This window comes from Carassius auratus, chromosome 23, assembly GCF_003368295.1.
Source record: "Carassius auratus strain Wakin chromosome 23, ASM336829v1, whole genome shotgun sequence".
NCBI classification, from domain to species: Eukaryota; Metazoa; Chordata; class Actinopteri; order Cypriniformes; family Cyprinidae; genus Carassius; species Carassius auratus.
The window spans coordinates 5,422,776-5,447,145 of NC_039265.1; the positions used below are offsets into that span (position 1 = coordinate 5,422,776).

The 24,370-nt window shown below is 39.9% G+C and overlaps 1 protein-coding gene across 3 annotated transcripts in view; it reads right to left on the reverse strand.

Annotated features, from left to right (window-relative positions):
* arhgap46b (Rho GTPase activating protein 46b) overlaps positions 1–24,370 on the reverse strand; it is a 63,717-nt gene that overhangs the window by 1,771 nt on the left and 37,576 nt on the right. For 2 of the 3 annotated variants that reach the window (XM_026199384.1, XM_026199385.1), the window contains exons 3-8: positions 12,896–14,210; positions 9,362–9,977; positions 9,005–9,103; positions 2,986–3,059; positions 1,510–1,709; positions 405–496 (exon numbers count right to left, since the gene is read on the reverse strand). In XM_026199384.1, coding sequence (XP_026055169.1) covers positions 405–496; positions 1,510–1,709; positions 2,986–3,059; positions 9,005–9,103; positions 9,362–9,977; positions 12,896–14,210 — 2,396 coding nt within the window. Of the gene's footprint in view, positions 1–404; positions 497–1,509; positions 1,710–2,985; positions 3,060–9,004; positions 9,104–9,361; positions 9,978–12,895; positions 14,211–15,916; positions 16,517–24,370 lie in introns of those variants that run through there. The other variant, XM_026199386.1, reaches the window with a different exon arrangement.

Consider the following 24,370-nt stretch of genomic DNA (forward strand, 5'->3'; position numbering starts at 1 on the left):
GCGTACTGTGTCTACTATAATTAATTTTGTCAGCTTTTAGCAGTATAGTAGATGATAAAAAGCTAACAGGCAAGGACTGAACAGTCAAAATGTTTTGTCTGCTGAAAATTTGTGGAAAGACAAGTGTTTTGTAGTGACTATTTACATCACTAACAAATGTTTTAAATAAAAAAAAAAAGTTCTGGAATCAAAATGCATTTGATAGAATAGCCCTGGTTTCTGCTAATACCTTTCAGCAGTTTTGTCAGAACTAGAGCAGAAATACTGTAGTCTTTATACAGTATAATCTGGGATATAATGTCAGACAACGGTGGCCCTTTGAGTCCAGAAGGTTGAAACGCTCTGGTCTAAAGGTCTCACTTCCTCCTGTTTGAGGTATAAATGTGAATGTTTGATGTTCTCACCGGGGACATTGGGATCAGAGAGGTTGTCTGGAAGTTTCCACTGGTCCACCTGCAGCTTGAGAGCGTTCACCTCATCAATATCGCCTGGTACTCTACAAAATCAAGACAACAGCTTCAGCCAAGACACATACACATCTGATACACTCATATGATACACATATTTGTCTGTTTCTGAAAGCTATTTCCCTTAATTTTCCCTAAAAACCCTGTGCTAGATGCAGCCCTCAGCTCTTGCGCGCCACACTCTTTACTCTATGGCTATACTGTAGCAATAAAGGGGCCTACTCAATCATAGTGTCATAAAATGATAAACGGGACAGCCAAAAATCCTGAGGATCTTATGGACATGCACAAACAAAGTGCACATCAAGGTCACCATGCAGGACTCAGCTGAGAATAGTGTGCTGGATCATTTGACCACAAGGTGGAGCCAATGTGACAGGCTTAGGATAGCAAGGAAAAGTCGTGGTGCACAGGAATATGTAATTTTTAAACTTAGACCTTATTTTCTTGAAACAAAAAATGACCAATAATGTGCTGTCAAACGATTAAACATCCAAAATAAAAGTATGTGTGTATACTGTGTATATTTATTATGTACTGTATATATAAATACAAACACATGCATCTACATATTTAAGAAAAAATATATTGTTTATATATTAAATATATTTTATATATAATATAAAAATGTATATACATGTACATATTTTCATGTGTGTGTATTTATATATATATAATAAATAAACCATAAATATACATGTATTATGTAAAAAAAAAAAAAAGTAATTTATTTTGGATGTGATTAACCGCAATTTATATATATATATATATATATATATATATATATATATATATATATATATATATATATATATATATTTTTTTTTAATTTATTTATTTATTTATTTATTTTTTTTGAAGTTGCCAAACCTACTGTCACGTATAATTTTGTGGATGATGAAGAAGAGATGAAAAAGTACAAACTATATACTTCAGGATAGTTTAATAATTAGCAGAGTCTGAATTGCAATATAATGTGCTACACATGAGACGCTTATCTCCATGATACGCCCTCTTCCCTGTTTCTCTGTCCGTGTCCCACCTGAAGATGCCCTCGGTCTGGGCTCCCCCCAGGGCCAGCACACACTGAGAGAGCTGCACCTGTGCCCAGGGCAGCTTCCTCTCGGGGAAGAGCTCACTCTGCCTCTCCATGATCTCCTCCAGAGCGCTGCCGAACAGAGACGGGGTCACGATGGCGTGCCGACCGTGGTCAATCTCCTCCAGAGTGGGCTTCCTCAGACCCTACAGATGAAACAAATATTGCACACATTACTCTGTCACTGCAATTTGTATAAAAATATAAGAAATATTCCAGTACAAAACAGTTTTGGATATCAACCCTCCACTGACACAAGAAACACCTGTTGACTGGACTGTGTTTCCCTCATAACTACATGGAACAGACAGACATCATCTCAGCTGTAACACAATACGAAAGATCAGCGCTGAGCGGGTTAACACGTAGCTGTGTGGCGCAGAGGTAAAAATAGCCCACCCAGTAAAAACACTGGAGACAGAGGTGGGATGGCTGATTACAGGGTGGGACTGACTGCTGAATGGACAAACAGGGAGGGACACAGCTCCTGCTAGCGCCAGTGTCGTTAGCAGTGAAGCGTGTGTGCATGGACGCGTCTTACACAGGAGGGGCCTGGGGGGTTGTTCTAACCTTTTCTTCTTAGTTTGGGTTAGTGGATTAGTAACTCTCATGGAGTGCTCCTAAAGGCACAATTCTGTGATTGCTCACAGATGTGACCAATTTTAGACAGCTGCACCATATACTGAGTCTTTTCAGCGTTTGGAGACTCCTGGGTACGATCTAACAGCGGTGCTGGCATCTATAAACAAACAATACTCCCAGGATAAACTCTTTTTGATTACATTTGACATCACACGATGGATTCATGCAACTTCTGTGCGTCTGGATAGTCACTGAGCATGTTAAGAGTCGATGCTGCAAACCACAGCCGGCCTATTGAAATGAAACCGCTGGATTCAGATCTGAGTTGAGGAGTTAAAAATTTGATGATATGACAAGCGGATATTATTATGCGATTAAATGTCTGATATTAAGGCATAGTTCATCCCAAAAATTCATAATCTGTCACTATTTAGTTTATTATTCCTGCTGTTGAACATAAAAAGATCATTTGAAGAATGTGTGTAACCAAACAATTGCTGACTGAAATGCTATGGAAGTCAACATTCTTCACAATAACAATCAACGATGGCAGAATTTAATAACCCATCCCTTCATAACATACTGTCTAAATAAATAAAACAAACACATCTTTTTAAATGCTACAAGTGAGATTTGGCATTACAATAAAGTGTACCATTTAAAATAAATGCTAAAATAGCTAAAGATGACTTTGTAGCGAGTTATTAGTAATTATTTGAGAATGATAATGTGCACTAGTTAAATAAATCCAATATCTACTGATATTATTATTATTATTATAAATTCCATAATAAAAATCAGATCCAATTACATAATATAAAATAAAAAAACTACTCTTACCTTCTTGCCCCCAGTAATGGCCACTTTTTGCAACTTTCGGTAGCAGTACTTTGCGTAAGTGCTGATGGGAAGACCTGTCAAAGACAATTAATATGCAGTATTACTGACCAATGACAGAACTCTGAAAGGAAGTGACATAACTGACCACTGAGTGACCCAACGCAAGTTTGTTTTCTGGTCAAAATTGCAATTGAAAGGAGTCTGGCTTGTGAATGAGCCTTGTGACTTGTATCAAAGTCCTTAGCATAGCATTCTTTCCTAAGGGATTTATTAATAAAGAAGTCTTTAGAAACAAAGCCAATGCACTCCACTCGTTTTCTAGGATTCGCAGGACACGGCCGAACATGTTATGAAAGAGAAAAGCTTTGGGTGACAGGGGCGTAATATGATTTAGCAGGCACACAAACATTTGACAGCACGGTCAGAAAAAATACATTAGCTTAACCAATCAAGTTAAAAACATAAGACCAAACACAGAAGGTCACACAGAGACAAAGAGCGATGAGGCATAAGTGCTGTGGGCTTCTTCTCTCACTCAAGACCAACTTCAGTGACTCATATACGCATGTAAGTGTTTTCCAGCAGCTGAAAACTGAACCCGTCGCTCTTGCTAAGCATGACTGCTGAACGCCCTGCAGCGAGAATGCTGGAAGTGAACATTTCGAGTGAGATGTGAACGTTTCCTCACAGCTACGAGGTACACGAGGCGTGAAGTTTAACAGTTACAAGAAAAACTGGCAGGAAAGCAGCGTTTAAAGCACTAATGGATCCTGTCATCAACGCTCCGCTAGATGAAATATGACTCACATTGGTATTAAAGAGAAAGCGATACAGCTACTAGTGACTCTGGCTTAGACGCACTGACCTCTAAGAACTACGCTATCTGTTTCCTTAAACTCGCTTCCCTCCCTTGTTTCTTCTCAGGAATGTGACTCATTCTTTGACTGAACAAGCTTGTGTGGTTACGCGGGTCTGAAAGAGATTTACAGTGAACAGGTGACGGAGGTTTGACACAGACAGTAGGAACAGACACAGAGAGGCTTCAGGGCTCTTCAAAGCCGTTACTCACACCTTCAGACAAACATATGGACGGGAAGAAAGAGGGAGTAACCGTTTTATACGGGAAAACTGTTGACGGTAAACATCTAAAAAGACTAAATGCTCAGTCAAACAAGCGGACTGTGAAAACAACAATAGCAATCCTTCTTCAGCTTGAAACAACTCCGCAAAGTTCCAAACCTGACATGAGACTGTTGCATGATTGTCCAAACATACGTTTTCATGTTTAATATGATGGATTATACAGACATGTCTATAACATTTGCATGCTGATATCCTGGAGAAACCATCTGAACGTGTCTTGTAGTAACTCTGGAGAAAGGATGTACGATTCAGTGTACGATTTACTTAGAAGATTTTCACTCAGAAATTGCTATTAAATTTCACAGGTAATTACAAAGAAATGGCAAGTGATGTACTTTTATCTAAAAGCTAGTCCATATGTAGGCAAATTAGTTTTTTTTCAGTTAATGGTCTGAAGGAAACCCTCATAAAACAGATAAACACACACAGTCATCAAAGTTTCCCGATATCGGACCTGACAGGAACAGATGGTCCTGTATGAGAGCGTTTACTGCCGTCAGACACAGTCTGTGAATCACTGAGACCATGAGATTTATAACTCTTGTTTTGAGGACTCTTGTGTGTATAAAGCTGTAAACTCATGTTAGATGAGCAGGTCTGAATCACTTCTCACTTCGGGCTCCTATTCTCTACTTTCCCTACTTACATTTTTAATCTTACATTTCCTGATGTATGAACCTCTTCCCCTTGTCTTTCATCAGTCCTCTTACCTCTATCACTATTATTATATAGAGGTTTGGGACCAAAACCAGTGAATTTATAACATGGGAATGATACACCATTCAAATGTTTGGGGTCTGTATGATTCTTTTGAAAGAAATTATTAATTGTATTTAGCAAGGATGCCTTAAATTGATCAAAAGGGACAAGGATATTCATAATGTTACAAAAAAATGCAGATCTTTCAAACTTTCTATCCATCAAAAGTATCCTGGAAAACTTGTGTATCATGGTTTATTTCTGGAGCAGCAGATCAGAATATTATACTGATTTCTGAAGGATCATGTGTCACTGAAGACACATGAGGAATGATGCTGAAAATACAGCTTCACCATCACTGGAATGAATTACATTTTATAATAGATTCAAATAGAAAAGAGTTGTTTTTAAATCATAATATTTCAACATATCACAGTTTTTCCTGTATTTGTGATCAATTTAATGAAGCCAAGGCGAACATAAAATATATATTTTTTTAAAACAGACCAAAAACTTTTGAGAGGTAGTGTGTGTGTCTGTGTTATACCATCATAGTGTACTGTTCATTTATTGGACTTCTTCCTCTTTCTTTCATCACCTATCCTCTTGGACTCATTTGTGAATGTGTTGTGCATCTTATCAGTTAAATGCACTTTTATCATTGGCCTCTTAAAGATAAAGAATGACGGTTTGAACGCTTCAGCAGCTACCACAAGAAAGGAAATGAGCTGATATGAGGGCTGTTTTGCATACAAATAGTGCCAGTGTTGTAATGGCAGTCCTTTGAGGCCATACAGGTTTTTTATTTTTATTTTTCCAAAACATCCTGCAATGAGAACGAGAGAGAAAAAGAGCATCACAACAAATGAAAAACAGTGCCACATCATATAATAAAGTCCTCTGATTTCAAAAGGGCCAGTGAACTCCAGCCCTTCCCACAATGCCATCTCCGGGGGCACATGGCGCTGGGAGACAGCTGGTGAGGTCCTGCAACGGTAAAACCACATTCCTTCTGCCGTTCCAGAACATTCCCAGCATCCAGTCAGAGAGCGGGAAGGTGTCACATGGAATCAAAACAATGCTTGGGATGACTAAAGTAAACCGGCAGCGCTTCAGTCAGCATGAACTGAAGAGAACACTGTTTAGAGACGGCAGTGTGATACAAGTTAGTTCGTTTCCTTTGTATTTTCCATCCACTAAAAACACAACAACATTCCTGACATTTGGCTTCCACATACACACACTACACTGGGATTTGAAAAGCCATTGTTTTTCTGGCTCAGCTGGAACTCATCACTCTTACAAACGTGGATGCCCCCATAAGTCCTCCCACAAGTCCTCTAATCTTTACCATGAAGTTCAAAGATCATGATCTTGCAGATTGTAGGCCAATGGCACATGAAACCTATAGTGTTGCTGTATCCAATTGATGAAACTACCACACATCTTATGCGATTAATGGGGAATAGCACAAAAACAGCATAATGACAGCGTAAAAGTATAAAATTATGGTTAAAGGTCAATGATTATCAACCATTGTAGTCTGAAAATGATGATATACTCTGAATTAGGAGAGTAAAGCTGCACTCATGCCTACCGAAAATATTTCAGTTCGGTTTGCATGTGTAGCAAACAACTAAAACGCATGCACGAGTGAAACTTCATTGGAAACTTCCAGTTTTATTTACTGTTACTTTTAATGAGAAGCAAAGTCTCATCTTTCATATTAAGTCAGTTTCAGGAAATTCAAACTAAAATGCTTTGCATGCTTTGATGTGGCATGACAGATCGCTGTATAAACGCTTCAGTTCAACTGACAGCACGGCGCGAGTGAGCTCGATCATCCCTTTCTCTTTGCTACTAGTTTTAACTGAAACAAAGACGAATGAACATCGCATGCCTCATGTAATCTCTCAATCAGTGTTTCAGCTGCATCAAAACAAGTCATCAGTATCCACAGATCATTAGTTCACTAGAGAAATTAAGTCTAGAGAAGAGTATTTGGCAAAATATTCGACTCATTGGGCTAGATTTACTAACAACTTGTGCCAGCGCAAACTGTCTATTGGCATTAAAATAGTACGGTCAGGATTCACACGGAAGAATAAGTCCCGTGGACAGTTATTTTTTGCGCCTGACCTTATTGAAAATGCATTTGTAGAAGATTACCTAGTAGATTACCTATTAGTATTAAAATGAATCACACAATGCAATTTACCAAACGTTTGCGCACATCAAATGACTGGTATTTGGGCCATTGTTTTAACGCCCCCAAAAAAGCATGTCTTCAACTATTTCGCACGTTTTGTGTTGGAAGTACATCATCCGTATCTGATGAGCAACGGCTCTGCTTGTTTGCACCTACGCTAATTTATGCTTATTTGTGCGTTGTCAGTTAAATCGCATGTAGATATTAATTTTTTTTTTACATTTACATTTTAAGTGTTGATTATTATATTTAAAAATAAATAGTAAATCAATTTAAGTTAGGGCTCTACTGTTAACTGTAACCTTACAGTAATGTAAAATGGCTTCCTTAATTGTTATTCCTAGTGTAACAATACCGTACCGTTACACCCCTACCCTTAAGGATTAAAACTAGCTTCTAAAATGTTCACTTAAGTGGACACCAGCACCAGAGGGTTTAACACACTCACTCCCATTTCAGATGTGAAATGCAGTCTGCTAATTGTTGCTTGCTGAGTGCTTTTGAGCTCCTCGCTGAATTCAGACTGTGATGATTCAGTCAGTGCAACGATTTCATCAAAGTCAGTCAGATGGTAGTAATAAAATGATGAAACGGACTATGATTCAGCAAGCAGCTGCTAGAAAAGAAAAGTCCTGCGCTGGAGAATCACATGTAACTCAGTAAATGAACTAAAAGATCGGACTCTGTGGTAAAGTCTGTAGGTCTGAATCCCTCAAAAGGTGATCCATGACCACTTCAGCTTGCTCTAGATATACTGTGCATGCAATAAGTATTTAGTACTAAATGATATATTGGTAATGACATTTCATTTGTGGCTTCCATCTCAAACAGTTGCAGTGGTCATTACTTAACTGGTGATAGTGAAGTGAGCACATGTCTCGTGAAGACAGCGCACAGTGTAATTAACCGAGGCCAGGCTGGAGCTGCATTATTAAGAGCCCACGCAGAGCTGTCTCGTCAAACTCTTTGTTTTGGAGCAGGGCTCTTGAGAAAGGCTCAATGTGTGCGCGAGGAATATAGAAGAGAGATAAAGGAACAAGCTGAGGGTTAAGTTGGACGGCAGCCACTGAGGGTGTAACCTGATCAAAATGTCCCGATCTGATTTTTTTGTCTCAGTCCGTCTGTTCTTCTTCCTCTTTCCATCTCCTATCACTCTCGCTTCAAGACTGAAAGACGTTCTCAGGATCTTTGTTGCCTCTCGACCCACATACTCTCTCTCTCTCTCTTTGCCTGCGCAGTCTGGCTGCGGGCCAGGGAAGCGTGGGACTCGCAGAACGTCTTGTTGCTCAAAGCTTTAATCTTGCCTCTAAAAGAGCGAGTGAGAGAGCGAGAGAGGAGGGGGATACTCCCCTTCTGTGTTCAGCCAGCTGCTCTCTCTCTGAGTGGTCCTCCTCCACCAGCGGACCCAATGCATCATTAATACTCTCCCTCCTCAGCCAAACGTGTTACCAGGAAGCTTCCCTCATTTACATTGAATGCCAAACCCCCTTGACACTGTATATGAGTGAGAGTGTCTGGGAGCCTTTCTTTCAGTCAAAGATTAAGGATGCTTTAGCTTAGAGAACACCAAAAACAACATGAAACAGCATTCAGTACGGATTCAACTGTAGAACAACAGATAGACAGACAGATGGATGGATGGATGGTTAGACAGAATGATAAAAAGAAAGAATGATAGTTTCCTGTCGGGTGTTGCCAATTCACTTTAAATATCAACTTATGAATTGAAATAAAGCCAATTCCTTAATTCTGAACTCCCTGCCAAAATCTCTCCTCAAGATTTCTCATGTCTGTACACCTTTTCAAACAGGAACAGGTTGATTATTATGCTATAATTTTTTTGTTGTTGTTTATTTATACGGATATTTCTTACGCATTGCTGTCATTTTTATTTGTATTATTATTTAATTAATTGTTGGAAATAAAGATTTCATTCATTCATTCATGTGACTGTCTGTCTAAACTCACCCTCATCCTCTTCTTCCTCGTTGTTCTGTCTCCTCTTCTTCATGGATTTTGAATTCTTCTTGTTTTTTATGTCCTGCTGCTCCGTGATGTGCTGCAGTACTGTCAGATACAATCAAACTTTGAATCAGGCTTTGAATCCATATGGGACATCCTAAAATATAAACACCCCCCCTGTGTGCGTTCTTTCCCTATCCCACAAACAAAAACACTGGACTATCCAAGACACACACTGGCCTTATTTGTCTTAAGTATCTAGAAACTTAAACCACACTTATAAATGTATGAATGCCATTGCATTAGACATAAACCTTCAAAGTAAACCAATTTATCTATAATAAAATCTTTGAAATGACCTACTTTTCTTATCATTACTGGGCTCAAGGTGTCGCTGGATGTAGCCTTCCAAGTAGCACCTAAACTTGGGCGAAGGTGAGAAGAACGCTAGGCTGATGGCCATCATCTCCCAGCCCGCCTCCAAACTCCTCAAACTCAAGTTTCCGGTGGTCTGTCGCACCAACTGCACGTACAGTTCATCCCTCAAGCCTTGCATCCCCCAGCACTTCGTGACCACCTGAAGGGCCGCGTGGCGTTTGTCCAACCTGGCCGGCCTGTCGCCCATGTAGGCCTGGACCAGCTTGAACATCTCGCAGGCTTCCTTCTTGACAAACCGGTCGCTCGTGATCAGCATGGGTTTCTTAATGGAGCCACGGTTCCACGAGAGCATATTAGCAATGGAGACGCGCCGGCGAAACAGGCCCTGCGTGTGCTGGTTAAGGTTCTTGCTGGCCCAGTCCTCCATGTTGGCGTCGGGTGTAGGTTTGCAGAGGGTGGTGTATGGGTACTGGTAACCAGAACCCGTGCTGCCAACGGAAGGAGGGGGACTGTTGTTGTTGTTTTTATGGGTGAGGGCTCTGTCATGATCACAGTCCTGGGGCGAGCTGTCCTGTTGAGTTTTGGATTCCAGTGTTCCTGTCTGGAGACAAAAAGAAAGATTGAGAAACTTCAAGTTGTCAGTATGGATGCAGCTGTTTATTTGCATCATCACGACTGCCGCAAGAACTTGAATCCGAGTGCGTGTGTTGCGTAGGTTGCAGCTCATTGGCTTACTCAGTTTCCCTGCAGAAACCTGGAACACTCACATGGATTACGCTCGCTCCCTAAATAGGTGACCCAATATGGAAATCACATCCCAACTTCAAACATTACTGCCTCCCCTCTTTCTCTCCTCCTTTCCCTCTTTTTCCTAACTCATTAATGCTCAAAAATAATCCCGGTCCGACTAGTTCCACACTGAAGAAAATGAATTTAATAACAGAATTTCATGCATTTTTCTCTTATTTAAAAATGTTCATATACACATAAAAGAATAGTATTTCTAGAAAAAAAAATCATGATGGAATTAAAGTAGCAACAGATATTTTCTTCCTTGTAGTGTAAATGCAAGTATAACAGAAAGTGTTACTTTTAAAAGTAATGCAATATTAGTAATGCAATGCAATTGGATAAATGTCGGCAACAAGGCATCGGTTCATAAAATGGGATTAAATAAAAGTATATTTGTGTTATTTAACTTATTTAATTATTGGAGGTTTAAGTAATATTCTGAGTTTGAAAAAAAATGTAGGGTGGGACTTGGACAGGTTATGAACATGATGTCATTCATCTGTGTTTGCAGTATCTATATCGACTAGCACGTTGCATTTGTGGTATATTCCTGTAACATAAGGGTATCCTTTCATGTCTTGGCACCCACTGGCATTACGTCAATGTGACACTGTGCTATAAGTGATACAGATTTAACAATGTGGTCATATTAAATTGTAAGAATGGAGTGTTTCTTCATGCTTCTGGACATTTGTGAGGTTCTGCCTCCATCAAGATGTAATGAGCTTGCTCTGAACCAAATCAGTGAGTCACTGTTTCCAACCTCACAACTTTGCCTTTAAGTTATTGTTGTATTTTAATGTGTAAGTAGTATGAGAGAGACAGAAAAAAGACTGATGAAGGTAATGAGGCATGCAAAGGCAAGAAGACAGCCAAAGGGCCAGAAGACATATAAAGCATGCTGAATACTCTAGGTAAACGTGTATTTTTGTTAAATCTGATAACCCTAACCCTAATCCTGATGTTTGAAATACTGAGTAAACATTGTCCATTCACAAACATTAACACAGGAAAAGGAAAAGGTCATTTTAATCTTGCTTTACGGATGTAATAATTTTAATCATGCGATCATTTGATTGATGACAAATCTCTCCTAGTGTATTAGGATCCATAATATTAACTCCAACTTATGCTCACCAGGAGAAGCCAAACCACATTTGGAGCACTACACTAATGACAAATGGAACTGTCAGCACACACATCGAAACACATTAGCTGAATGTGCCAAAACACAGTGAGCTGTAAGAGGCGACTGTCTTGTACAACCACAACACCTGGCTGTGTGAATAAGGGGACTGGCCCGGGCTCTGTTTTCCTTTCTCAATTATTCTGCAAATAGTACCAGGGACCTCATGTATAAAACTCTCCGTAGATTTCATTCTAAAAGTGTAGGTACGCACAAAAGCTTGATTTTGAGTATGCACAGAATCTGCGCAAAAATACCTTAATAAATCCCAGTCAGGGGAAGATTGTGCATACATGCATCTCCACTCCGTCTCCTCCCCGAAATAACCATATATGAAGCTTACGTCGTCTCATTTTACGATACATAACCTCATCTGCATATCATTTCCATGCATATTCCCATCCATGTGACACCATGTTTAACACCGTCAAGTCTTCATATGTTTGGGGAGTGTCCTACTCTGTTAATAATCTATGTAAACTTTGCTTTATCTTCGTACTTATAGACGGATTATATGATTATACCAAGTTTATGTCTCATTAATGTACAGCGGCATGAATTGATTGGGCCGAGCCAGGCACTGTTGATGGTTGGCAGTGTTTTTTGTCTAAAGTACTGGATTATATAGAGGATATCTGTTGTTATATTTGTGTTTTGTCATGAATGGATGTTCTGATGTTGCGTGTTGCATGTAGAAAAAAAATTATAATTCTGTCAGGTTTTACCAAGGACACGCAGTGAAAAATTCATGCTGAAAAGGCATGGACAGTATTGTATGAAAATAACTTAAAAAAGCAGCAATTTTGCGATAAAGTTCACCACAACGTGGGCTGAATAGTGGTGGCAGGTAAGATTTGATGTAGGTTTTCTGCCTTTATTATGACCATTCACATAAAACATATTCTACATTAAATACAGTCTTCCATGACGATGGTCTGAAAAAGTAATTTGGTTCAAGCTCTACACTGACCTACTTGCTAACCGATTCCCATATGTACATCTTCCACAAAAAAAAAAAAAAAACACACACACACGCACGCACTTATAGCTGATCTTTTACTTTTCACTCATTTACATCTCCCGGTCCATCAATCTCTTGCTCACTAAACTCACCATTTTCCCCTTATTCCTGCACATTTTCTTTAATGAGAAAAACAACAACTGGCCTTTGTACAATCCTCTTATAATCTAAGCACAACACATACACACACACACACACACACAGAAAAAGTAAATCTCCTTAGAATGGAACATTTACACCCTCTTCAGCCCCGGAAACCCCAAGCCTCACCATCTCCTGCATAGTTTCTACAACGACCGGATGGAAGCGAATGCTTTTCCACTCCAAAGAACTCTATTAGACACAGTGGGACCATCGAATGTGAGGAGTCATGACAAAGGGAAGGGTAATTAAAGAAAAAGAACACAGGAAAAACTTGGTAAAAAAGGGAGCAAGCCAGATTGCTGCACTGGATCGACCATAACAACATTTCCAGATGTACAGTCTCAATGAAGTGGACAGCTGCAAAAAATGTTGGTACCTGTGAGGGTGACCTTGGTGGTTCTGGGGATGCCAAGCTGGTCTGCGATGTTAAGCTCTTCTCCAGCGAATCCACTTTCTCATATGTCCTCTTTTGCCGGCCTCCGAGTCCATCTGTCACCAGTGGTGACAGAATGACATCACTGTGGTTGTTGCCCCCGCCCCTGTACAGTGATCGGTTACTTGATGTCACATCCTCCCTCGATTCACTCCCTCTTGCCCCCATCTTCAATGAACTGACCGGGGAGCGGGCAGTACTTCCAGAAGCCTCTGATCCCATTTCAGTGTCTAGACTGGCCTTGCTTCCATGTAGTACATTGGAACGGTTTACTACTGCCCTCATTTCTGCCATCAGCTTCTCATTTAACGCATTCAACTCCCCACTGCTTCCCACCGATCCAGGTCGACCCGACCCAGTGACAAGAGGTGCACGACGTCGGTTCTTCCTTCTCAGACTTGGGGACGGCCCTGTGGAGTAGCCAGAGTCCTGGTACGTGACGGCAGCAGGGCCTGGGTACTCCTGAGAGGCCTGGCTGCTTTGACGGCTGTGGCGGGGCTCCAACAGCCTCCATGATTGCTTCTTCTCTACAGAGACGTCATTCTTAATCTGGGCAGAGACTGGAGACTGGGGCTGGATTTGAGGACTGGCTGTATTTGAAGGCTCTTCGATGGGGTTAGATGTCTGGGGCTGGTGTTTGGATGCAGCTGCATCCACGTTCACCATGTGTTTGATGCACTCCCGGCCGGCCGGGCTGTATTCACTAGCTGAAGAGCTGCAGATGTGTTTGGAATTGGGGAACTGGAGGAGTTTTGGAGGCTGGGTTCCTCTAGGAAGGCTGTGACTGGTAGAGTAGGGTACTCTGTGTAAGTGGTGCGCACCTTCTACTTCCATTTCCACTGGGGGTTCATCATAAATTGGGGAATCAATGGGTGGAGGCTCATCGTAGATGGGTGCTGAGGGTGTAGCTCCGTATTGAGGAGAGGAGGGGCGAGGTGTACCTGCACCAGAGCGCTGGTGGGCAGAGTAAGAGGAAGAGCTAGAAGAGGGTAAAACCAGACAGAAGTTGGCATCCCCCTTTCTGAGGTGGTAACCCTGCTTGGAGTCTCCAGGAACGGCCATTTTACTGAACAAACCGGTTCTGTCAAGTTGTGCTGTGTAACCTGGTTTGGGTGAAGTGCTAGTGTTGGTGGGGTTGAAATGGAGAAGTTGGTGGGCGGTAGCTGGACCCAGAGACTGGTTTCTTCCAATGCTGTTAACTTTCACCAACATGGCAGCCTTGGATCCAGGAGCAGGCTGCCATCTTTGAGCGGCGTCCCTGAAAAACAAAAACAAATGGAGATTGCTGTTAACACATGCTGTGTTCTTCTTTTATACCTTTATAGGCAGGTGCTTTTAAAAACACCATCCAAACTGAAATGAAATTGTTTGTGACTGATTTGAAATGTTCCTCATCAGTGTTATAGTTAAGAGGATTGAGTCTACATGCTCTCAAGTCCATGACAAGAAAATATGGTCTGAAATGATGCCCACATTTTCGACTACAACTCTGCTCTACATAAGCATCAACTCCCATCACAAAAATAGTTGGAATCAATAGTTGCAACATGCTGCTAACAACCCAATACCCTAAAAACTTAAATATAAAGCAAACAGATATTTGGAAAAGTACCAGAACAATTTATTATTTAAACATTTAAAAAAAAATCAACATTTGTACGTGCATCAACCAACCAAAGTCGATTTTACAATTCAATTCTTTTGTAATATGTTGAAGTTAAAAACATTTATAATGTTACTAGTATTCTTGCTATGAAGCATATATGGCAATATGTGGGTAGTTTGAAACTGTAAATCTATCCATATCTAATAGACAGGAATGTGTGGGTTGCAATGCCAATGGTTGGCATAGTACTTTCCTCTTTTTTATTTTCTTTCAAAGAATAGCTCATACATCAAAAAGATGATCTAACATTGTGTTTAGCTTTAGGTAAAGAAAGGGCACACAATAACAATTTTAATATTTATTAGTCTAAGGAAATTGTTATTGTACCAGAGGACTGCTTGTAACTATTTCAATCAAAGCACCAACAACAATGTGCAGACACACACACACACACTATCCAGGCCACTGCGGTGGAGTGTTTAAGAGAAACACAACAGGAAAGGTTGAACAGACAGTGTGTTCCAGCAGACTGGAAAAACAGGAATCCACTATGGACTGCTATATTGACACTATCAAAATGTTACAACATTAACAAAAATTTAACAATACTATGAAAACCTCATCACGTAACAATTATATTCATTTATCAGTTACACATGCTGAACACACAAGAAACACACACTTGGAAGTTTACATTTGGTGTGTATTTTTGCATACTAGCACATGTGCACACAATTAGTTGCATGTATACAATTTGTGTGTGTGTGTGTAGGTTTAAAACACACACAAACCACTTATGTTCCTTCACACATGCATAAACGGATGTCAGACGCACATGTTCCAGCAAACCCAACAAAACACTTGAAATTCCAAAGCACCCGGTAGAAAGCCACTGTGAACTCCAGCAACCAAAGCATGACTGCACGTGCACGTGCACACACACACACCTATCCGCAACCAAAAACATCCCTCGCACAAACACACAAGAATGTAAAATCAACATTAGCTGATCTTTCTTTGGCCTGATTAATGGTGTAAACCAGCTTCAGACCACTGATCCAGATTATAGTGCTAGTCTGTGTGCACACGTTAATCTGTACTCTGCAGCTAATGGATCAGTCGAAGAACTTCTAACCACTTTATATAAGCACCATTAACATGACATGACTTTGCCAACATAACAAAAAAAACAACAACAAATCAGACATTTACATCCATTTATGAGCAAACATATATTCTCAGTACAAGTGACTGCATCCTTTGAGATACACCTGTTGCTCACGACCTTCTAAACTTACCTGAGACAGTGATGCATAGCATATGTTTGAGCGTACGCTGAGAAGACATACTGTACTTACCCCTGGCATGCCCAAAGCTGGCACGGCGATCTGTAAGGTTGCTTGGGGTGACTGAGAATACAGAGGACACCTCCCTCCAGATCAAATGAGCATGGAAAACAACCAAATCGAGGAGAAGACGCAAGTGTCTGCTGTTCAAAATGTCGGTTATCAACATTCAGTAGGTTATCAACTTCTGCTCAAATTCTAACTGTCACCATGCGGTCGTTTAATTACAGAGTGGTGCGGAGAGGGAGAGTGAGAGAGCGAGGGAGGAAAGGAGGAAGGGAGGGTGGAGAGAGGGAGGGGGATTACAGTAGCAGGAATGTGAGTCTTACCATCGTAACACACACACACATGAACTTGGATCGCCACTCCCTTGGACCGTTCTCGATCCGCTCGACTCGATCAGATCAGACTCACGGCGTGTGAAACAATACTTCTTCAGCTCCCCGAGAGGCCTGAATTAACTAAAGAAGCACTTCACTACCCTCCATTCCTTGAGTTCCACTCTGGGCTCATTTCGAAAAACAAACTCTTTGTTTTATTCAAGTGGCTGGCCACCTATTGATGGGAATCTTTCTACGCACAAACTTCTCTCTCCGTTTCTGTGCCTGCTGTGGTCTTTCCCACCCATTGTGTCTACTGTCTCATGGCCAAATGTCAACAGTCTATCCTCAGTGTTGAGTAAATACAATGTCGCAGGCCTGTAAATAATCTCAACACAAGGAACAAAACACATCATTCTTCTCTGACTCCGCTGAGAAAGTTAGCTGGTATAAATATTAGGATAAAGTTATGTTACAGTGTGGGATTGAATGCTGTAACAAAGTTTGGTTGTGGGCAGTAATGGATATTTCCCTGCTCTTTCTTTGCAATGTCATCTTATATTTACCTGTTTTTAGTCTTTCATTACTCTGGACGTATTTTACACCTGATATTAACATGTTTCTCAAATTCATGTAATCTAAGGGAGCATCTCTGATTGGGTAAAAAGTGGCATATTTCTGCTCTCAAATAAACATAAATATGTAGTGCATGAACTAATGCATCTGATGCATCACAGACAATACATATTAGGATCCTTAAATGTTTAAAAAAAAAGATCAGGGAAACATTTAGTAACCATTTAATAATACTTTTCATTTAGATAATTTTAACAAACCAAAGATAAAAAATGTTTGACATCCACTTCTTGTTACTTGATTCCTTACATATCAGATATAAACAAGGCCTCCCATTATTTGTTCTCAACACATTCATAGTTCCTCATTATTATAACTAAACCAAAAGCCATCCTTGTAGTATTCAGCATGCAGTCGTGACTTAATCTGTGATTACAAATGAATATATCAGCTCATTAATTTTCAGAGGGGTGAAAAGCATCTGTGATGCCCAGGTGTTGAGGTTCTCACACACACTCATTCACAAACCCAATCACACAAGACTCTACACATCTTGGCAAGTGCGGGCCATGCTGATTGTGTTATTTGCACTGAACACAAAGGGATGCTGAGAGAGGCTGGACAGAGGGCAGGAGTGCAGGATGGGGGTGTCCTGAGGGAGTGCATGCTGGAAAAGTTCAAAGGGCGTTTCTGCTACAGCATAAACAGGAAATACCAGCGCAGCGTTCACACTGAGCTGAGCAGAAAGAGTAATGCATGTGCTGCATTATAGTGATGGAGAAAAAAAACCCTGCTGCTCTTTCCCTCTTTGACTGTCTTTATTACACCTACGGACATATTCAAATATACACACAGAAGCTCACCTCACCTTCAGCTCTCATATGTCTGAGGATCTACAGCCATTTAATTCATCTCAATGGTACTTATATAGCAAATAATCATTATGTTATTTGGTGAAGGGAAGTAATGATGAAACTAAGATTGTTCAGTTACAAATGTGTTTTTATGAAAACATAAATCAGCCAATCAGGAGTGTGGAGCTCAGAGGATAATGAGGAAACGCACACAGATAGTCAGTGGGCGGGTGTGAGGGGGCAGGACAGTCATATGTGCTTTTGTTCTTCAAACTACATCTCTGCCTTCCTCTCTCACTATAATCCTGTTTCGCTCGTTTGCTCTTAAAGATAAACAACATGCAGATTGTTTCACAGTGTTCCAACATCTTCTCTTCCACTCCCCCCAAAATCACACACACCACAGATGAATTGAAGCCACCGGCCCACGCGAACAGTGCTTACTTCATACACAACAACTAAACAGAATCCGTCCGTGAGTGTGTACATGTGTGAACCGTGTGTATAATATGTTGTGACAGATAACTAAACAATAATGCAATCACAATTTGATAAACCGAACTACAGCACAAAATGCATCAAAACATTAAAGACAGCTTTTTTGTTTATTTTTTCTCTGCCAAGAAACAATTTGGTCAGGACTACCAAAAATGGACTACATAACAGAACTATTAGAGCTGGGCCAGTCAGATTAACAGACTGACCCTAGTGATAAACAAAAATTTGTGATGCTACTAACTCACAAACTCACTGTCAAATCCCACGTCAATTCATACCTTGTTTGTAAACGAATCCACAGAAAACTGTAGTGACATGTAGCATTAAAACGTCTATTGAACGGCTTATTCAGTTGGCGCATGTAAAAGAATGGATAAAACAACTGCTCGCAAATCACTGTGTAGCATTTTTTATAGTCAGATATGTATTTAAATTAAATTCCAGTTTTTAAGTTGTATTTACTGTAGATGTATCTTTTCAAATTTAATGCCATCAACCTAAACAAGTTCACTCATTAAAAAAAAAACAAATTGTCTTAAAGAGCCAGTAAAATGAAAATTCTAAGCTTCCTATCACTGTTTATAAATCCTGTACATTAGGTTTAAATCCATCCAAGGTTAAAAAACATTGTCATTTTGTCAAAATATCATTTTAAAATTACCTCAATTCTCAGAGATCCCCAAACGGTTCGCGCGAAGCTGTTCAAAAGATTCAGTTTCCTTAAACCCCACCTTTCAGTAGCATACTGTGTTCTGATTGGTCAACTAACATAGTCAGGTTTGATTGGTTGTTCCACACACACTTTCGGGGAAGTCGTGGCCTAATGGTTAGAGGGTTGGACTCCCAATCGAAGCGTTGTGAGTTCTAGTCTCGGGCCGGCAGGAATTGTGGGTGGGGGTAGTGCATGAACAGCTCTCTCTCCACCTTCAATACCACGACTTAGGTGCCCTTGAGCAAGGCATCGAACCCCCAACTGCTCCCCGGGCGCCGCAGCATAAATGGCTGCCCACTGCTCCGGGTGTGTGCTCACAGTGTATGTGTGTGTGTGTTCACTGCTCTGTGTGTGTGTATTTCGGATGGGTTAAATGCAGAGCACAAATTCTGAGTATGGGTCACCATACTTGGCTGAATTTCACTTCACTTCACTTCACACACACCTCCACGGTAAACTATGCGTTAGCATCTGTTTGGGGTGAATTATGTCTTATTCCTCTCACTGTGAAGCAAGTGAGCTTTTTTCGCTGCTTTTTCTTCTGTGTGTGTGTATTCAAGCTGTGCGCTTCAGTTTGAATCTGAATAGCGCATTCAGCGCAGGGGCGTGGTCACATTAGATATAATGAAGGGAGACGTGAAAAATGGACATCGCGTTGTTTTCATAGGGATTACTTTATCACAGAATATCTGTTTTCGGCAGCACTTGTTTAGTTTTAAAGTAGACATGTCAAGCTTTCTATAGATATCTCTCTCATGTCTCTTTGTTGAGTATTCACGGAGTTACACTTCATTTTAATGATGTGTTTGTACATGACGATCAGCGCAGACAGGCTGCAGACAGCACACATACTGATAAGACGCTCGGGAGAAAACAAACACATAACTTCATAATCATACTTCGCGTTGTGATTCGGAGATGCTCGTTGGATTAAATAAAGTTGGTAATGAACCATCTTTTATGGCCAAACGCTTTGAAAATCCCGCTGTCATCAGTGAAATGTTGTGAACACAACAAGGATTTGTTGTACTGCTCTGGTATTGTGGTGAAAATGAATTTTAGCCATTGGTTCTTCTGATCTTCATTCTTTGGCAGTGAAAATAAAACACACTGTCTCCTCGACATGATGCTCTCACACCAACCAGAGCGTCTGTGTGTGTGTGGGGGGGGGGGGGGGGGGCAGGTCAGAGTAGTTTTGTTTCTCCCAAGACGGTAGGCGGAGATTATTATGCAAAGTGCTCCTAGTGACGTACATAGAGATGGGCAAAAGATTTGAAATCTATAACGACTCGTTTCAGTGATTCAGAGTCGACTCCTTACTTTAGAAGCCAATAACTTTATAAATCGTGTACTTTTTGGTTTAATTACTTTGCACATTGTTTACACTGATGGACAGCTACATCACACACTGTAATACAGGTAATTTTTGATTTCCCATCTGTGTGGCTCTTTAATAGAAAATACAGCACTTGCCAAACAATACAGTACTGTCAAAATTCGACATTATATCATTGGATAGTCACATTTTAAAAACAATATTGCCCCTTTAAAGAGTTTTAGAACGACAATCCATGATGACAGCATTTACATTTTAGGGTGCACTAACCCTTTAGGTTGACTCTGTAAATGTCTTGTAGCAGAGCTATAGATACTTTTTCAGAAACTTACCTTGAAGTTTAACTAATCTTAATGATTTTTAGCATCTAGCTAAGACCGGCTTTTCCAAAATGAACTGGAACTGTTGTATAACTAGTAGGGGTGTAACGGTACACAAAAATCACGGTTCGGTACGTACCTCGGTTTTAAAGTCACAGTTCGGTTCATTTTCGGTACAGTAAGTGAAAGAAATGCAAACATTAAACTGCAGGTTGTTTATTACTATAAACTTTTTTTTAACAATTTGTTTACAAAAAAATACTTAGTTTTTTTTAATACTTTTTAATAATATATATATAAAATATAAAAAGAATAAGAAATAAAATACTGCTGCAAAGTTCTCCATTAAATATCATATAATAAAATATAAAGAAAAATATAAATAAATTACTATGATTACAGTGCAGCATTACCAATCCCAGCTTTGTAGGCCTGCTCATATTTAAAATATATATATATATCTATATCTATATCTATATATATATATATATATATATTAGTGCTGTCAATCGATTAAAAAAAATTAACTAATTAATCGCACAATTTTTTAAAATTAATCGCGATTAATCGCAATTAAAAGACTGAAACTTTTTGGATATGTAAATGTAAAATGTAAATAATTAATGTAAACTCAAGACAAAGAAACTATTTAAATTCAAAATATGATTGTTTATTGGAATTTTTGTTTAACTTGTAACACAGATTTTCTCATGTAAACAGCATACCTGCAATAAATCATCAATATCCTCCAAATTAACTGTTGGCTTGAAAGCCATATTTATTACAGAAATAAAAACACAGGCATGTAAGTACCATTTGAATTTCAAAACAATCAATGCCAATAAAAAACAAAAATGATTTCCATGTTGAATTCTAAGTGGACTGCAAAAAAATTCCAAAGTATAGTCATTGCCAGTGCTTTAAGTGAGCCGGTACGCTCATTTGGACATCTGTTTTAATAGAGGTTTTAATCTTTTACCTGCACTGCCGATTTTCAGAGCGCCCTTCACAATGCAAGCTTCCTAATTAATCCCACCCAGAGCAGAAACTACATTACCCATTCACCCTTAAGTTATACAAGTGAATAGCGCATGTGTCGCTTTTCCCACTGTTAAGTGTCAACAACTCATCGTGGCCGGAGAAGGTGTGTGAAACTCGTTGTGAGTTATACTAAAGCAAAATCTTGAGTATTTATTGTCTGATAAACATTAAAAACTGTCTGCGGAGGTTGAGTCGTCCTGCAGCCCCCGCTGGCTGCTCATTGGCTGCAGCATCTTTTTTCTAAGTTCAAAAAAAATACCGTAGACGGCAAGGCACAAATTTAGATATTCATTTATCTAATTAATCTATAGCCTATGCACAAAGACAATATGATCTTTTCGTCCCCTTTTTGTTTTAAAGCTTGATGAAGAGAGAGAGCGCAAGTTGCTGCAGCTGAGGAGGACAGTGATGCACGCGCACAGGAGTGATTGACAGTTCGCGGCACTGTGTACAAAAAATACTCCGCTACACAATTATTTCGTTATTTTCATTTAAGCTTATTAACGTTAGCGTTACAGAAAGGTCTGATTTACGCACTGTTACAGTCATTGTTTTTTTTTTTTTGTTTTTTTTAAATGACATTTGAGTTCATGATTTTAATGTTGCTGTTTCTTGTGGCAGACTAAATGAAGAGTAATGTTTCTTGTGGCAGACTGAAGAGTAATCCGGCAGAGTTTTATACTGAAACTTTCCGTCTAAAAGTCCTTCCTTGGTCTTATCCATATTTCTTTGCACGTTGAACACACATAGGCCACAACTGGAAATAAAAAAAAACTGCAACCGCGTTAATTGCGTTATTTTTTTTTAACGCGTTAAATATTTCAAATTAATCGAATGCGTTAACGCGCTAATTTTGACAGCACTAATATATATATATATATATATATATATATATATAGATATAGATATAGATATAGTAAAGTATATATATAGATATAGTACAGATATTGTTGTCGTGAAGACAAGATCCTGGTCTGTCAGCGGTCTCCCTCTATGTCACCTACAGTAGCAGCAGCGCGCCAGCGTCGCATCAGGCACGATTCTGATGGGTAAAGACAGAGAAAATGCGAGACAGCAGAAACGCACGTTCACGCCACGCAGCAGAACCGCCATGCTCAAGCCACGCAGCCAGTATGTCGCCGGCCTTCAGCTACAGCGCGGGATTTGCGCTGAACGCGGAGACTACCACCACTTAATATGTTCGTTTGGAAACACGAAAATGTACTTATGTTCCGCACACAAAATACTGCATTCGTTCATTCGGTACACACGTGCACCGTACCGAAAGCCCTGTACCGAAACGGTCCGGTAAGAATACACGTACCATTACACCCCTAATAACTAGCAATTGAGTGGTGCAGAGAAGGACAGATAAAATGGCAGACAGACAGATACAGCTGTGTTGTGGATGAAATCTGTGTAGCTGTCATTGAGTGACTTCAGAGATTTCAGAGTCTGAGCATCACACAACCCCCCCCCCCCCACACACACACACAAAAACACACCCCAAACACACTGTTCCCAAACAAACAGCACACAGACACTTAATTTACCACAGAACACTTCAGAAAATAGGTTTATTTGGGAAGGAGAATGAGAAAGATGGAGCGAGAGAAGGGGAATGGGGGTGGGTTGTCCTAAAGGGTTTTGTCGTGGGAAAGTCAAGCATGGAATCCAAAGAGAGGTCTGCATTTAATGCTTTTGGAATGTTGTGAACATAAAGTATATAAAATTACGCATGTGCTTGTTTGTGTAAGTGTGCATTTGCAAAGACCTAGTGTACAACTAAAATACTCAATTATTCCAACCTATAAACATGAGAATGACAGAGAGTGTGTGTGGCCGAACACGAGGGTATATCACTCTCTCCTTTCCTCATCTAACTTCACGAGGTCAAAGCTTTTGACCTTTGACCTCAAGGCCGACCTTATTGACCTTATGTGGGGAATGTGAGCTGAAAATACTCCACTTTCCATATGGCAGCACTCACACACCCTTATCCATCCCAGACCGCTCACTACATTTGACAAACACGCTCCATAACACTCGCGCTTCAACACGTGTCTGTGGGAGAATCGATTTGGCAGTCGCAGTGTTTAGTTTCATATAATGAGCTCTCTGTCATCCCCATCACTGCATCAACAACTTCTGAGGGGAAAAATACGTTTGAAGCCGCGGAATTTGAAGGAAGAGGAAAATAGAGTTAAGATCCATTTGAAATGTGAGCTAACTCAATTTGGTCATGGAGAGTCAAATTGGGTTAGCAGTCAGGGCGTTTTAATTAGCGTGGTAGAAACGGTGACAGGGCGAGACGAGAGGAAGAGTTTCTCTGAACTGTGAGATGGATGAAATAGTTGAGGAACAAAAACAAGCTTGTTATCGTATGGCTTTTAGTTCTTGGTTTACAGAAAACAAAACAAAAACAGCAAAAGCAAGCTAACAGCTGCGATTTTTAACGCTAGCTAGCATAAGCAACCACTAAAACTTTAAAACCTACAACAGAGAGAGAGATGGCTGTCAAAAGAAATGCCTGTGATGTACTATAGGTGTGTAGTGTTTTGTCTAAATTATAGTTAGTATTTTTTCTAGGGGGAAAAAAATACTTTGTAACAGAGCGAACCTAAAATACCATACAAAATGGTTTGATAAAAACAATTTTCTTTCTAATTTCAGAAGTTAGCTTGTACAGTAGATGTCAAAACTGCTTCTTTCTGCAGGCAAATGCCTTGGGTTATTTAGTATTACATTTAAAGTTAATATAATTTCAATGTATTAAATTGGAACTTTATCATTACAAACTAGTAAGTAC